The following is a 15938-nucleotide window of genomic DNA, read 5'->3' as shown; positions in this document are numbered from 1 at the left end:
AGATTAAAAAGTATCATAAATATTTACATTTCAGTGGATAATTTTAAAGGTCTGTCTTGATAATACATAAAATAGCACTTTTATATTTCTATAGTGTTCTGGACACCTCTTTTTTTTTTCTAAGCATAGAACTCATACTACTTAATATTTTAGATCAGAGTATTTGACTGTTAGAACCATAGGTTACTGAGAGTTTTGATAACTTCAAGTTTTTTAGCTAATATGCAGATTTATTTTATTTGTTCCTAATTCAAAGGGTTGACTTTCCAGTAACTGTAAGTATTTTTAAAGTTTTATAAATTTGGAAGTGACAATTGTTTATAAAGTTTAAAAGTTGAAATTCAGGGGTTTGTGGGTTAATGCAGTTGTAAGTGCCTGCACAGGCAAACTCAGTCAGGTGCAGGGGACCTCGGTTTGATCCCCAGCTCCAGATGCCTTACGTGACCCACGATTGAGGCAGCCTGAGCCAGCCCCCCCAAAAAAATCCTCAACTTTTGGGGGGCCTGCTGGTTAGCTCAGTTGCACCTGCTTATGCAAATGCAGTCAGGCCCAGGAAACCGAGGTTCGATCCCCAGCTCCACATGCCTTACCAGCCAGACCCACCCTTAAGGCAGCCTGAGCCAGCCAAAAAAAAAAAAAAAAAAAACAAAACAGGTTGAAATTAAAGTTGGTAAAAATAATAGATTGATGCCTAGATGTAGTTTTGGTTATTCCATGGGATCTTTGTAGCAAGAGAATAAGCAATGAAGTGGTTTCCTTCACTATACTCTTTTTTTTTTTTTTTTTTTTTTTTGATGGAGGGGGAATACTGGGAATTGAACTAAGGACCTTGTGCTTGCCAGACAGGTGCTGTGCCACTGAGCTATATGCCCACCTCTATACTGTACTCTTGCCCGTTGTCCAGATGAGCTAAATCTGAGATATTTTTCTGTTCTTTTATATTTGTTCACAACTTTACAATTTAAGGACTATTTTTTAAATCTATTACTTCATTTGTGTCTCTCAAGTAGAAATGGCAAGGCTTTATGAAAAAGAATGAATGCATTTAATGTTTGTTTTGCATTTGGGACAGGAATCAATAGATTAAAGAACTGGCATTGCTTTACTGTCCTTAAAGGTGTGTCTGGCATTAAGAAACTCATTGTTTTGTTACCTAAATGAAAATAAAAGTCCTTGGAGAAAGATAAGTCACAAGATATAACTTTAAAGGGTTTGTTATTCCTTGATGATAATAGTTCTCACGGTATACATTTCTCCTTTAATCATTTGGCTCTGTTGTCCCAGATTTACAGATGAGAAAAGTATCAGAGAAGATAGACCTTTGTAGATTCGCATAGTACATAGATGAGCAGATTCTTGTGTTCTGCTTCTTAATTCACAATACCACCTTCTCTGTGATGCAAGCTCATAGACATTTGTTTAAAATGACTACTGGTTACAGATGCTGTGGCGATTTCTGGAGAAATATCATCACCTCCTCTATTTTCAGTCAGCCATCGCTCCCAGCCCCAACAACCTTCTCAGCCCCAGCGGACCTTACTCCAACATGTGGCTCAGTCACAGACTGCAACACAAACTTCAGTGGTGGTGAAATCCATCCCAGCTTCCTCCCCTGGAGCAATCACCCATATTATGCAGCAGGTTGTATCTCTTCTTTGTTGCCCTATCTTCTCTGCCTTAGTCTTGAAATAAGGTCCAGTTTCATTTCCTGTTTCAAGAGAAATAACTGAATTGTAGTGTATAGACAAAATGAATTTAGGATCTTAATGTCAGAAAATAATTAGGAATTTAAATCTGAAATCTTCTGTGAATGCTTAGCATTTCAAAAGCATAGAGATGTATAGATGAATCTAATGATATCAGAATTAGTCATTTCTATATATCTTACTGTTTTAGAACTAATTAAGATTCTTAAGTGAAAAAGCATTTGGTTTGTTTAGCTATTAGCTATTGGACTTCTCTGTTTTTGTTTGCTTCTGTTTTATACTTTTTTTTGTTTTGTTTTTGTTTTATACTTTTATAATTAACCCTTATGGGGAAATTATGAATAAGTAGGAAAATTAATAAATGTTAGAGGATTTCTTTCTTTTTTTTTTTTTTTTGTTTTAAAGAGGGTCTCAGGGACTGGTGAGATGGCTCAGTGGTCTAAAGCACCTACTTGGAACAAGCTTGGCAGGCACAGGGACCACGGTTCGATCCCCCAGCACCACATGCCAGCCAGCCCGCCCCCTGGTGGGCTGAGCTGGCCACACACACACACACACACACACACACACACACACACAAATAAATAAATAAAAATTTTTAAAGAGGGTCTCACTAGTCCAAGCTAACCTTGAATTCATGTGATCTTCCTGCCTGAGCCTCCTTAGTGCTTGGATTACAGGAATGCATCACCATGTCTGGCCTTAATACTAGACTTTAAACTATGTACAACCAATTAAAGAAGTAACAGTAGGAAGTAGAGTGAATTAATGTAAAATAGAGAAATCTAGAATTAAGGGTAGCAGAGAAAGGAAAAAAAGTAGTGGATAAGTTGATTTGTGTCGGACTCTGTGCTTTGAGTTTTAAATATGCTGATTTGTTTGATTCTCTGTATGATCTTGCAGAGTAACTCTATTATCCTCTTTTATAAGTGAGGAAACTCATGCTTACAGAGTTCTTTTAAGTAACTTGCCCCAGATGGCAGGGCCAGGATGTCAACTGCTCTATTATAGGTATCAGATTTAAGGATGGTGTTTCTTTCTTAACTCACCAGCACTTAGCTGGTACCAGTTGAACCTAGTAGGCAGATTACCTTAAAGGCAATAAGAGGTGTTGGATTGAAAAATCTATATATGTTAAATCATAAGGCTACAAGGAGAGTTGTCTTTTTTTTTTTTTTTCTTTTTTTGGTGGAACTGGGGATTGAACTCAGGCCCTCATACTTGCCAGGGAGCCCTTATTCTCCTGAGCCATCTCCCAGGCCCATGGAGAGTTTTTTCAATCTCAGCTTTTAAAGTTGAGAGCAACTATATAGTATATGAAAAGACAACAGGAAGGATGGGAATAGGGTGGATATTGTGGTGTCCCAGAGGGTCAGCTGGTCAGACATTTTGCTAGGTGGCAAGTTTCAGTCTGGTCCTTATGTGCAGGTCTTAACATTGACTTTCTCTAAGTATCTGGAGATCAGACAGGCAGGCCCTAACCCTGTCACTCAGGATGGTGCCTTTTTCCACTAGAGTTACAACTGAAAAGAGGCAGTCTCCCTTGCCACTGACACGAATGACCTGTCCTGTTTCTGGGCTCCTTCCGTCCTGGTCTCTTAAGAAGCTGTTGTTAGTAGGCATAGAATCAGAGTATCTGTAGACCTTGCTGAAACCTGATGAGCCATCTCCCTTCTCCTAGGGAGATTCCCTTGGGAATTGGGGTGGGCACATCTCTCAGACAATATCCCTAACCTGGACAGCTCTGGATGTGTACTCAGCCAAAGTGGAATTTTTCATAACTTTGGCTTTTCTTTAAATACCTCACTCCTTGGTTATTGGATTCTTTCTTTAAACAGCTAAACATCTCTCCAGATAGGCAGCATAAGCTATTTGCAGAGCCATAGAGCCATCCTTTTTAGAAGGAATTTCTTTCTTTCTTTTTTTAATGTATTTAGTACAGGGTCTTACTATGCAGATTGGATTTGTAGCGATCCTTCCTGTTTTACAGCCTCCCAAGCATTGAGATTACAGGCATGCCCCACCATGCCCAGTCTCAATTGCTGTCTCAGTGTGCCCCAGGGGCGGAGCTGGCACTGCAGGCCAGGGATCAAACCCTGGTCCCTGCATCTGCCTAAGCAGGGGCTTTAATCTGCTGAGCTATCTTGCCAGCCCTTGTCTCTTTTTGGGATTGTAGACTCACCTTATTTCTTTAATCTGTGAACTATAAAAGTCCTCTAGGACTTTTTCAATAGTAGTGAGTAGGAAAAAAAAAAGTGAGTAGAGTATATTTTGAAGTACTTCATGTCTAAATTGCAAGTTTTTATCTAAAGCCCCTTCAGGTTTCTTGGTCTTCTTAGGCTCTTAAAATTTTGAATAAATCTCATTGTCTTTCTCAGTTCAGGGAAATGTAGCGATGTAGGTGTTTTTCTTATTTCATTCTTATTTTGTGCCTTTTTTACTTAGGCGTTAAGCAGTCACACTGCTTTTACCAAACACAGCGAGGAACTTGGAACTGAGGAGGGCGAGGTTGAAGAGATGGACACTTTAGACCCTCAGACAGGTCTGTTTTACCGATCTGCCCTGACTCAGTCACAGTCAGCCAAACAGCAGAAACTTAGCCAGCCCCAGCTGGAACAGACTCAGCTGCAAGTGAAAACTCTGCAGTGCTTCCAGACTAAACAGAAGCAGACCATCCACCTGCAGGCAGACCAGCTCCAGCACAAACTCCCGCAAATGCCCCAACTTTCCATCAGGCATCAAAAACTCACCCCTCTCCAGCAAGAACAAGCACAGCCTAAGCCAGATGTACAGCACACACAGCATCCCATGGTGGCCAAAGACAGGCAGCTTCCTACCTTAATGGCACAGCCCCCGCAAACTGTAGTACAGGTGCTTGCAGTGAAAACTACGCAGCAGCTCCCCAAGCTGCAGCAGGCTCCGAACCAACCAAAAATCTACGTGCAACCCCAAACCCCCCAGAGCCAAATGTCGCTCCCTGCCTCATCAGAGAAACAACCGGCAAGCCAGGTAACGGAATATTGATAGCATGCAAAGTTAAACTTCTCTGTTCACGGAAAAAAAAAATGAGAACATCATTGATATGATAGCAGTGCTTTCTCCTGGCAAGAGGAAATCCGAAAGCCTCATTACACTGGTATTATTTTGCCCCATCAGAAGGTTGATACTAGGGAAGAACAAAAAGCATAGCATTCAGAACTTGATTTTCTAGGCATTTTTAGTGAAATCATTTCAGCATTGACCAACAGTGCATAGAAGCAATATTCCAAAGTTTTTATAATGCTAAGTAAATTTTAGTCTTTTAAAGAACTGCACTAAACATCTTCCTTTGTAGTTCATCATTGCCATCTAGTTATATTAATATATCTTCTAGATTTATCTTTAAATTACAGAATTACTGTGGATAATCAAAGGAAATATTTTGTTAGCAAAAATCAGTGACTGGAGCAATATATGTGTTTATGTGTATATGACTATATATATATGATAAATTTGTGAAAGTTTTTGAAGCAAAAGATTGAAAAACAAAATCCTACTGCTTTTTATTTTAAAAAGCCAATGATTATATGAAATAAGTTGAGCCAGGTTGAAGATATACTGTTTAGGGATTTAAATCTCTAAATAAAACTAGGCTGCTGTTACTTTTTTTCCTTTATTGCTGTAAACCTTGGCTGGCTGAACAAAAGTTCTTTTAACCCCTCCTCTTTCCCTAGGTTCCTTAGAAGTAACCAGATCCTTCCCATCCAGCCCTCTTATTAAAACATCGAGCTTCAAAATGTCTTCCTAGTATACCGCACGAATGTTTTTTTTTGCCATATTGTTTGGGGTGTTTAAGTAGTTTTTCTCAAAGAAATGTAGCTGTAACACACACAACCCCAATTTATTTTCAGGTGGAGCAGCCAATTATAACCCAAGGATCCTCTGTTACAAAGATAACTTTTGAGGGGCGCCAGCCTCCCACAGTTACAAAGATAACTGGTGGCAGTTCTGTGCCTAAGCTGACATCACCAGTTACAAGCATATCTCCCATTCAGGCCTCTGAGAAGACAGCAGTTTCAGATATTTTGAAAATGTCTTTGATGGAAGCTCAGATTGATACAAATGTAGAGCATATGGTAGTGGATCCCCCAAAGAAGGCTCTTGCCACTAGTATGCTCACTGGTGAAGGAGGATCATTACCCTCCACCCACATGGTGGTGGCAGGGGTTGTGAATTCCACTCCTCAGCAACAGAAATGTAGAGAGTCCTGTTCAAATCCATCTGCTGTTGGCCCTCCCCTAACGACCAGGAAAATCGATGTACCAGGAGTGCCTACAACAGGCCAGTTCATGCGTATTCAGAATGTAGGCCAAAAGAAAGCTGAAGAGAATCCAGCAGAAATTATCATCCAGGTAAGAATCAGAAAAAAAAAAAAAAAAAAAAAAAAAAAAGAGAGAGAGAGAGAGAAATTTTGGGCAGATGGGAAGTTGTGGGTTTGGTGCATTTTGGAACATCAGAGGAAAAGTCAAGCCCAGATGGCAAGAAGAAATAGATTGCCTTTGAGATGGTGGTTGACAAATTTGGTTTAATAACTATTGCAAATACATAAATTTATGTTTGGTTTTTGGAAGAGAATCATCAAAAATTGGTGGATATTGTCACATAATACTTAGAGGCAGGGAGGGGCCGCAAGCCCATGTGTCAGCTTGATTTTATAACCCATACTTTTCCTTCGTTAATTCAGCAAGTAAACCAAAATAATCAGCAGTTTCCTGGGTTTGCATTTGGGGATCTTCAATCTTTACTCAAGAAATCCTAAAATATAACTAAATGGTAATTCTACTTAAGTTAATTTCAGAAACTGCTTTTTAAGAACAATCCTAGTTCTTGGACAAATTTGGTTCTAGGGACAATCAGACTTCAATTAATTGAAATGTTTGGAGAAATATATTCTACAGGAATGTTTCTAAGAGACTTTTCTGCCTAATTTTAGAATTATAAATTTTGCTTTTTATTTTGATGATAATATGGTTATTGCCCTGCATTGGGAAGTACATACCTACACTGGTCAGTCAACAAAATGATTTATTGACAGTATATTTCCTCTATTTCACATTCCCTTCATTCTGAAGCCATCTGTCGTCTTGCATAATAGATCAATATTAAAGAATTACTGAACCCAAACTATCCTTTTTTTTTTTTTTTTTCGGTATTTTTTTAGAGAAAGATCTACAGGGTGTTCAGGGTCCAGTCCACTAGATTGGACTCGTAGTGACCCGCCTGTTGACAGCCTCCCAAGAGCTGGGATTACAGGCGCGTGCCACCACTCCCAGTCTCAATTGCTGTCTCAGCACATTCCAGGGGCTGAGCTGGCACAGTGGGGCCAGGGATTGAACTCCTGGCCCCTGTGCCTGCTTACAGGGGCTTTAATCCGCTGAGCTATTTGGCCGGCCTTCCAAACTATCCCTTAAGAGTTGTGTTTTTCTCCCTTCTCTCTTTGCGAGATATTAGGTTGTTTTCTTAATGTTTGTCATTTTTTCCCAACCTGGTGTGTAGTCTGGGAAGGCAGTAGAACAATATAGTTTAGTTAATTGGGAATTTGGACTTATTAATATGTGAATTATTTAGAACTTATCAAGGGGTTGGGGAGATGCTTAGTAGAATAAGTGCTTGCCTGGCAAGCACAAGGGCCTGAGTTCAATCCCCAGTTCTGCCAAAAAAAAGATAACAAGAACTTACCATAAATTTAATACCATGTTACTTAGTAGTTTTTGTAGTTCATCTGCTATAATACCAAGCTATGAGAGAATTTACATTGATCAATGTTAAACTAATTAAGATATAATTAAGTATGTGAGCTTGATAAGTAAAAAAAAAATAGTAGAAATAGCCACTTAGTCAAAATAATGTTTCTCTTTATTAAAAACAGATTTAGATTTTTTTAACTGATAAGTACTATGCAATGCTTTACTTTACTGTGGCAGATACAAAAATCATGATTAACAGGTTATATATAAAAAAACTACATGAATTTTTTAGCTGTTTAATAAAATGATAAAATGTAGCAGTAATGGCTTTTACTTTTAAAATGAGGTATTATACTGTAAACAAAACAGGATGAATAAATAAAATTAATGTGCAATTTAGTGATAAATGATTGTAAAGTTCAACTGAGTAATAACAGACAACAATTCTGCAGTTATTGATTGACTGTCATTTAAAATTTGGTTCGCTTGTGTATTTTTTACTTAAAAAGATATACAAGCACATCATTAAGCATGCAGACCAAGCCAATACAAGTTTCCATGAGTCACTCTACCAATAAAAACTTTACATTTGATTTAACACGTAAATACGGTTTCTTTTTTTTTTCTTTCTTTTTTTTTTTTTTTTGCAAAACCGGGAATTGAACTCAGGTCCTTGTGCTTGCCAGGCAAGAGCTTATTCTACTGAGATATCTCCCTGGCTTAAATCTGGATTCTTATACATGATTCTTTTGTGCTTATTAGTAGTAACCTACATTAAACATCTTACTTTCTAGTTCAACCAGTACAAGAGAGAAAGTTTTATATGCATATAGATTAAAAATCAGAGTAAAACAAAACCAATATGCCTTTAACTCTCTGAGACTTTCCAAGATTTTAAAGGACAAATACCCTTTCAATAGTACTTGTTTTACTAGTTTTGAATCCACCCACAAATGTTTGAGAAAAAGAAGTTACTTCATTTGCTGTTGTCTTTGAGACAAAGTGACTGCTTTTCCATTTGAGATTTAGTAGATTCTTAATGAAAAGTTTTGTTGTGCTTTTTAAAAAATTTTCCCTGAAGAGATAGGATATATAATGGAAAAAGGATGGTTTCCTGACTTTGCTTTTCACTACTTCGGGCAGTCTACTGTCAGTCTGCCTTAATTCCTTCATCTGTAATGGGGATAAGTAATGCTCACTTTATAGGGGCACACAGAATTAAGCACCTAGCACAGTATAGTATTTGCCTTATAGTGATTGTCCAGTAGATGGTGATCATTTCTAATTTCACACTAAAAATTACTGTGATTACTAGGAGTTTAGATTGGTATACTTGCTACATTGAAAATAATATTAGCTTATTCAGAAATTTTCTGCATTGTACTAACAGGAGTGAAAAATAATATGCTTCATACCAAGGATGATAACTTATAAGTAGGTTCTCCACAGAATTCTCACATTTTAACATGTCTCTGTGCCAGATGTGCGGTGTTAGTGTGACAGATAGCAGCCAAGTGATTAAGAACCAAGGATTTAGAGCCAAAATTGCCTGGATTTGATTCCCACCCGCACTCATACATAATAGCACTGTGGCTTGGGCAGCTGCATTAATCTTTGTACCTCAATTTTTTTTACCTAGGAAATAGAAACAGTACGATGTACTTCACTGCCTTGTTTTGAAAATTGAGTGAGGCAGTTTATAGAAAGTGCTTGGTCAAGTGCTTGTAAAGCAGTATTAAATAAAGATACCTCCTGTTATTTTTCATCATTAATACATTGCTTAATCATTTTCAGATTTGATCAGTTATACTTAACTTTTCTTGAAGTATTAAATTTTTTAAGTAATACTTATAATACCCTATTCATTATAGAAGTTTGTGAAGTGCAAAAATTGAAGTACTTTGAATGATAAGCATTGTCTTTTGTAGACAGATTGATTTCATTTATTGGTTCATTTCTTCATTCATTCTACATGTATTATTTAACCACTATGTTTCAGGCCCTGTGCTAACTGAAGATAAAAGAGTAAACAAGATATGTATCTTTTATCCTGAAGGAATTTGTCAGTTTTGTAGCCTTTTAAAAACTACTAGGATCTTTAGAGCATAGGTGTTCCAACTAACATATTTTATACAAGAATGTTAAGGCTAAAGAAAATAGAGTGATGGTTACTCTGAGTCACACAGCAATCAGAGCCAGAGCCAAACGAAAATCCATGTCTTCTGACCCCATCTAATATTTTTTTCATGATGATCAACTCTGTGAAATAAGAGAAACAAACAAAACTCCACCGCTGGAACAAATGGCTAGGCATCTTACATTGTTTTTTTTGCTGTTGTTAAAATTAAATTTACATTTCCCTTTAAAAGGCTATTTTGGGGCCTGGGAGATAGCCCGGCGATTAAGTACCTACCTGTAAAACACAAGGTTCCAAGTTCGATCTCTGGTATCACATGCTGTGCAGGCCCCAAAACTGTGTGTGGTGGCACATGCCTATAATTTCAGCACTGGGGAGTCTGAGACAGGAGAATCACTAGAATCTGATTTTTTTTTTTTTTTCAATTAACAAATAAGGGGCCAGGGAGATGGCTCAGTAGGCTAAGTAAGCGCTTGACTGGCAAACACCAGGATGAGTTCAATCCCCAGTTCCACAAAAAAAAAAAAAATTAAGAAATAAAAATTATTTTGGTTGAGTACATTTGCAAAGTGTTCCTACTCAGCTTTGCTCTGGGGTTTTTAATGTTCACAATATATTGCTCATTTATTAAATGTTTATTGAGCATGTAATGTGTGTAGCCCCTGTTGAAAGCTCTGGACATCTGGCAGTGAATAAGATAATCAGGATCTTTACTCTGTCCATGTTATCACAGAGCTTACATTCCAAGAGTGAGGAACAGTTCTAACAAACTGCTCAGTACATATAGTGAATAAAATATAACAGACTATAGAAGAGCTGGGGGATAGGCCAACCCCTTAGTTCTAATTTGGTGATCATTAAAGGAAAGCATCTCCACCCCTTTGACTTTAAGCATTGGAGATAAGATGCAGATGATAGAATTGAGCCAACCTTGCAGAGTTTTAGAGGAAGAGGATTCCAGAAGGGAGAGAAAGAACTAGAATAAAAGCGCTCAGGTAAAATGAGTTTAACATGATGCTCAAGTCATGATAAACAGTTTGTATAGTAAGTACAGAAGAAAGTAACTGTACAGTTTTAATAGGATATGACGAACTCTGATGTTCTTTTTTAATATTAGTAAAGATGAGGAAAAAGAATGTGACAAGGCAATATTCACACAGTATTTACTTACTCAAAGGCCCATAACTTAAGTTTGTCTACTGATATTTTTATTGTTCATAGGACAAGTTTTGGCCTCTCTTGTACTTGAATGTTTTACAAAATACTGTCAATTTCAACACAGTTCATTACCCCATGACATAAGCAAATGACTATCCTTTGAACCACTAAGAGGTTTTATATATAGTGTATATAAAGCCACTAGAGGCTTTATATATAGTGTTTTGATATCAGCAAATCATACACGTGCAGGTAGTAAAGAACAACATTTGATCTAATTCTCTTAATGATCAAATGAAAGCATTTTTTAAATTCTGTCTCCTGAGTTTGGTAATAGACCCTAGCCTCTTTTGTAGAGGTGTCATTAAGGAATGGAAAGATCACTTTGAGTTATATAAGACTTGGATTTGAATCCTGGCATTAACCTTTATATCTGTGTGACCTTGATTGATTAAGCCTCTTACCTTCTTAGTTTCCTCATTTGTAAAATGGGAATAATATTTTCCTTGTAGTATTAGTGAGGATGTAGAATATCATATGTGAAAGCACCTAGCACAGTGCCTGACATGTAGTAGATTGCCAATAAATGTCAGCTTTTTCTTTTTTAAGTGGTGTCGGGGAAATTCTGATGTTACCTTTTCTTACTGTAAAGTTTGTCTCTTATATCTTCTCTTTCAGGCCATTCCCCAGTATGCTATTCCTTGTCACTCCAGCTCCAACGTGGTTGTGGAGCCCAGTGGGCTTCTTGAATTAAACAACTTCACCAGTCAGCAGTTGGATGATGAAGAGACTGCAATGGAACAGGACATAGATAGTAGCACGGAGGAGGGAACTGAGCCCAGCCCCTCTCAGAGTTCTGCCGAACGGTCCTAGTGTTTTGGATATAGGAGTGCACTTTAAAACCTGCTTGGTTACCAAGTGTCCAGGGAAACTCTTGAATTCTAATGTCAAAAAGAAAAAGAAAAAGAAAAAAAAAAAAAAAAGCACTTTGCCCGTACTTAAGCTATGGACCCTGAAACAGCAGTATTTCAATAAGATATTGCTACAGGAATAGCATTTTAGCAAACTAAAACTGCTTGGTTACCAAGTGTCCAGGGAAACTCTTGAATTCTAATGTCAAAAAAAAAAAAAAAAAAAAAAAAAAAAAAAAAAAGCACTTTGCCCGTACTTAAGCTATGGACCCTGAAACAGCAGTATTTCAATAAGATATTGCTACAGGAATAGCATTTTAGCAAACTAAAACTCACAGGGGAATGTACTTTTTTAAAAAAATTTTTTTGAAAAAAAAAAAAAAAAAAAGAAGATGCACATCTACAGAGAATCAAGATCTGATACTGTTTCTCTGTTGGACTTTGGCCAATGGAAAAGTTTTATCTTGCAGTGGAAAGAGACTTTTCCTGTGAATGTTTCCCAACTGGTTTCCATTGTGCAAATTGCCATCGAAAAATACCATCAGAAAAGGAGAATGTGAATAGTTTGTATTTTGAAATGATGTGTCATGAACAGTTTTTGCAAATCCCTGGAAGTGTTGAACTGGTTAACATTTTACGTTTGCTCAGTGGATAATTAGTTTATAAATATCTAGAGAAATACTGGCATTAAAGAAACTTCTTTGGATGGCAAAAAAACAGATCCACAAACAGTAGGAAGTACTTTTGGGGTGGCTTGTACGTTCTCAGTGGTTGTATAATAATTTATTGTTTTCCCTTTGTACTCTATTTATTTAAATGTAAACATTTCAAAGCAGGCCATTGTCCTCCTGACACATTTCTTATAAAAAAGGATTGTATCCCCTTTCACCTCCCATCCTTCCTCCAGTCCCCTTCAAGAAAACTTATTAGAAAATGTATTACAGAGAAAAAAAATTTTTTTTTCTGGCCCAAAGGAAATGTTCATTTACATTAAGGAAAACTATTCATTCACATGATGATGTTTTAATGTTGAAATTGCACATTCATAACTGAGACTTTAAAATAATTTTATATACTTTTGTTTAAGCCTCTTTGAAATGTATAAAAAGTTGATTTACAGTTCTAATGTAATGTTTTTAAGTGTTCTACCTTTTTAGGACACAGTTTGTTTAATCACTATGTTTGATCTTGTGATTATTGTCTGTCATGAGTTAGGTAATGAGGTGGGAGGGTAAGAGTTTTGACAAGTTGTGGCAAAGGAAGCTATACTTTTCATTTTTAAAACTGTAAATAGAAAAGTTTTTAACGGTTTTATATAGATTTCCACTATAAGCATTTTAAGACTGACAAATGTTGAATTGTACATACATATATCAGCATAACTGCCCAATTATTTGGTGCTGAAGTACTGTAAGTAGAATTCATCAAGTCTAATTTTTGCATCTATCTGGGAAAAAAAGCTGTGATAATATGGTTAATAAATTCCCACTAAAGTAACACTGAAGATTTCAACACAAAAATTTGTAAGATGCACTGGTTGCTGGTGGTTGTAAATTTCTGTACTTGGTGATAGTGACTTACCCATAGATGGAGCTGTTGCATATCATTTCATTGTACAAATTCATGTTTTAAAAACTTGTGACTTTATTTGTAGTTAATTTTTTAACTTCTCATAGGTCATAGAATCCTATGAACTTTCACCAAAAAGATACACATGCTAATATACATGTTACATTTCATATAAAGTATACAATTTTAGGGGTTTATGTCCACTAAGCCTATCCATGTATTCCAGTTAAGCCCCTGTTATGATCAATCCATTACTTACAGATGGAAGTTTTTATAAAATAAAGTATCTTTTAAATATTCATGGACCAGGTAACAAGAACAAACTTGAATAAAGTTGTGTTCTGCGTATTCTAACAGCATAGCATACTGTGTCCCTTTTCAGAATTAGCCTTAATATGTTTAACAACTGGACTGGCATGTGAAACTGCATGGAGTTTTCAAAATTCTTTCCTTTAAAAGTATTAATTTCAAATACTGCATGAACTAATCAACAATAGTAGTTAGGCCCTTTTTTAGTTCCACACACTGTTCTAAGCACAAGGGGTGCTATAGTGTGCAAACACCATATCCTACCCTTATGGAGTTATAAACAGGAGGCTTCAAGGGAGGTGGAAACAAGGATGATTCTTGGACTTGTCCGTTCAGTGAGTTAACGATGAGGCCATCTGTAGATCTCCAGACATCTGTTTACTAAAAATCCTGGCATTCTGTCTATTGGCATTTTCATGTTTAAGTTCATAAAAGTAATTGTAAGTCCATTCTGTGATTTGGTTAAGTCACCTCTGTGAATTACATTCAGCCTATAGTGCAGTTCTGTAAAATTATTAGAATTTTGTTAATCTATAGTAAGAATTCATTTGGTTTAAAGTAAACTTTAATAAGTGCCTAGGATCTTAGATTGCAAATGGTAAACTGAAGATTTATTTTTTAAACATACGAGCTCTATTAAGATATCCACATGCTTTGTCTCTGCTCATTTAAAGTGTACAGTTCCTTTGCTGTTAGTATTCAAAGTTGGACAACCTGTTGTCATCATAATTTTAGAATGTTTTCATCAACTAACGAAGCTGTGTATCCTTGAACACCTCACCTTATCACCCCCACCACTCCAGTCCTTGGTGACCATTGTTCTAGTTTCTATCTGGATTTGCCTGTTCTATACATTTTATATAAATAGAATCATATAGTCTTTAATGACTAATGTCTTACACTTAGCATAATTTGAAGACTCATACTGTAGCAGATATCAGTGCTTTATTTCTTTTTATCCATATTGTAGCAAGTATCAGTGTTGTATTTCTAAGTATCACATAGATATGTCACTGTTTTTAAAAAATCCATCGGTTGATGGACAGTTACGTTGTTTCTATTTTTTGGTCTTTTCTAGTAATATTGCTACAAATGCTGTTGTACAAGTTTTTCTTTTGTTTTTAATTCTCCTGAGGGTATACCTAGGAATGGAATCTCTAGGTCATACGGACCTGCTTAACTTCTTAAAGAGCTGCCAGAGTGTGTTCCCCGGAGACGGGCTGTTTTACATTCCTGCCAGCAGTGCATGAGGGCTCCAGTTTTCTTCACGTCCTCGTAACACTAGTATGTAAAGTGGTGCCTTACTGAGATTTACATTCCCCTGATGGCTAACGATAGACATCTTGTCATGGGCATCTTGGCCATTGCTATGTCTTTGGGAAACATTTCAAGCCCTTGACTTGGTGTTCAGTTGAATTATTTTCTTTTTTCTTACATTGAGAATGTTTGAAGCATAAAAAAACGTGCTGCTCCTAGCAAAGTAACTTATATTCCAGTCATGAGCTCTTTACTCTTAAACTCTTAGGTTGGGTTCTAAATGTTCCTCTCTAATGTAACATTCATCATCTTAAGTTGCATAGTTTGAGTAGCACTCTTGCTTTTTAAATGTATTTGTGAAGTTTTCATAATAGCCTGCAGAAGTAGGAAACAGTACAAAATCAATAGTTGCACAGCAGGCTGGATTTGAATCCCAGGTTTCTCCATTTTCACTTATATGACCTTAACCAAGTCACATTCTTGCTGCAGGTTAGTTTCCGCATAACACAAACTATTTTGGATCCATAGGCAAATTATGAAGATGGGGCAGAGTTAGGTGCTCATTATCAATTCAGTGGTTAGGTTCAATATTGATCTTATGGCAAAATTTGATTTGGTTTTTGTCCATTTTGGTTTTCAGCTAGAATCATGGAAAGAATTAAGCTCATGAACCCAGATGCCACTAATATTTTCAGTCCAATAGTTATACTACTCCCACCTTATAAAGAGAAAATGTGGGCTAAGAAGTTGAAGGGTACACCAAACCTCAAGTTAAAAAGTTATGTTTATGCCACTATGCAGGGTTGACTGTTGAAGGAGGTTACTGTAGGAGTGGGGTGGTGTAAGCAAAGCCACTCCTTACCTTAGAGTGCCTTCACACAGAAGTGCTAAATTCAAGTTTTGGGTTTTTTTTTTTTTTTTTTTAGTTCAATTATGTGTCATGAATCTCATAGAAGAGGAAGTAGAATGAGACAGCACCTTTATAAGCAAGACCTTTCCCAGAATAGTGAAAAAACAATCTGCTGCCTCTGTAAGTTTGTAAGCCGACTTGATGACCTATATATTGTAAAAGAATTGAAATACAGTAGGTTCAGATTTGTCTTGTGAGGAAGGCTCACATGACCTAGCTTATAAGTTTACAAACTTAAAACATACTTGTTTTGCT

General features: G+C 36.7%; 1 protein-coding gene across 11 annotated transcripts in view; it reads left to right on the top strand.

Moving 5' to 3' along the window:
• Positions 1 to 11795, top strand: part of Emsy (EMSY, BRCA2 interacting transcriptional repressor) — a 93669-nt gene extending 81874 nt beyond the window's left edge. For 5 of the 11 annotated variants that reach the window (XM_023716637.1, XM_023716634.1, XM_023716633.1 and 2 more), the window contains 4 exons: positions 1442 to 1641; positions 4152 to 4715; positions 5597 to 6097; positions 11406 to 11795. In XM_023716637.1, coding sequence (XP_023572405.1) covers positions 1442 to 1641; positions 4152 to 4715; positions 5597 to 6097; positions 11406 to 11600 — 1460 coding nt within the window. In that variant the 3' untranslated portion in view covers positions 11601 to 11795. Of the gene's footprint in view, positions 1 to 1441; positions 1642 to 4151; positions 4716 to 5419; positions 6098 to 11405 lie in introns of those variants that run through there. The other 6 variants (XM_004632504.2, XM_004632501.2, XM_004632503.2 and 3 more) reach the window with 4 other exon arrangements.
• The last annotated feature ends 4143 nt before the right edge of the window (positions 11796 to 15938 follow it).

The sequence above is a fragment of the Octodon degus genome, unplaced genomic scaffold, assembly GCF_000260255.1.
Source record: "Octodon degus isolate 3935 unplaced genomic scaffold, OctDeg1.0 scaffold00049, whole genome shotgun sequence".
Classification (NCBI taxonomy): domain Eukaryota; kingdom Metazoa; phylum Chordata; class Mammalia; order Rodentia; family Octodontidae; genus Octodon; species Octodon degus.
This window is presented reverse-complemented; position numbering and strand designations above follow the sequence as displayed.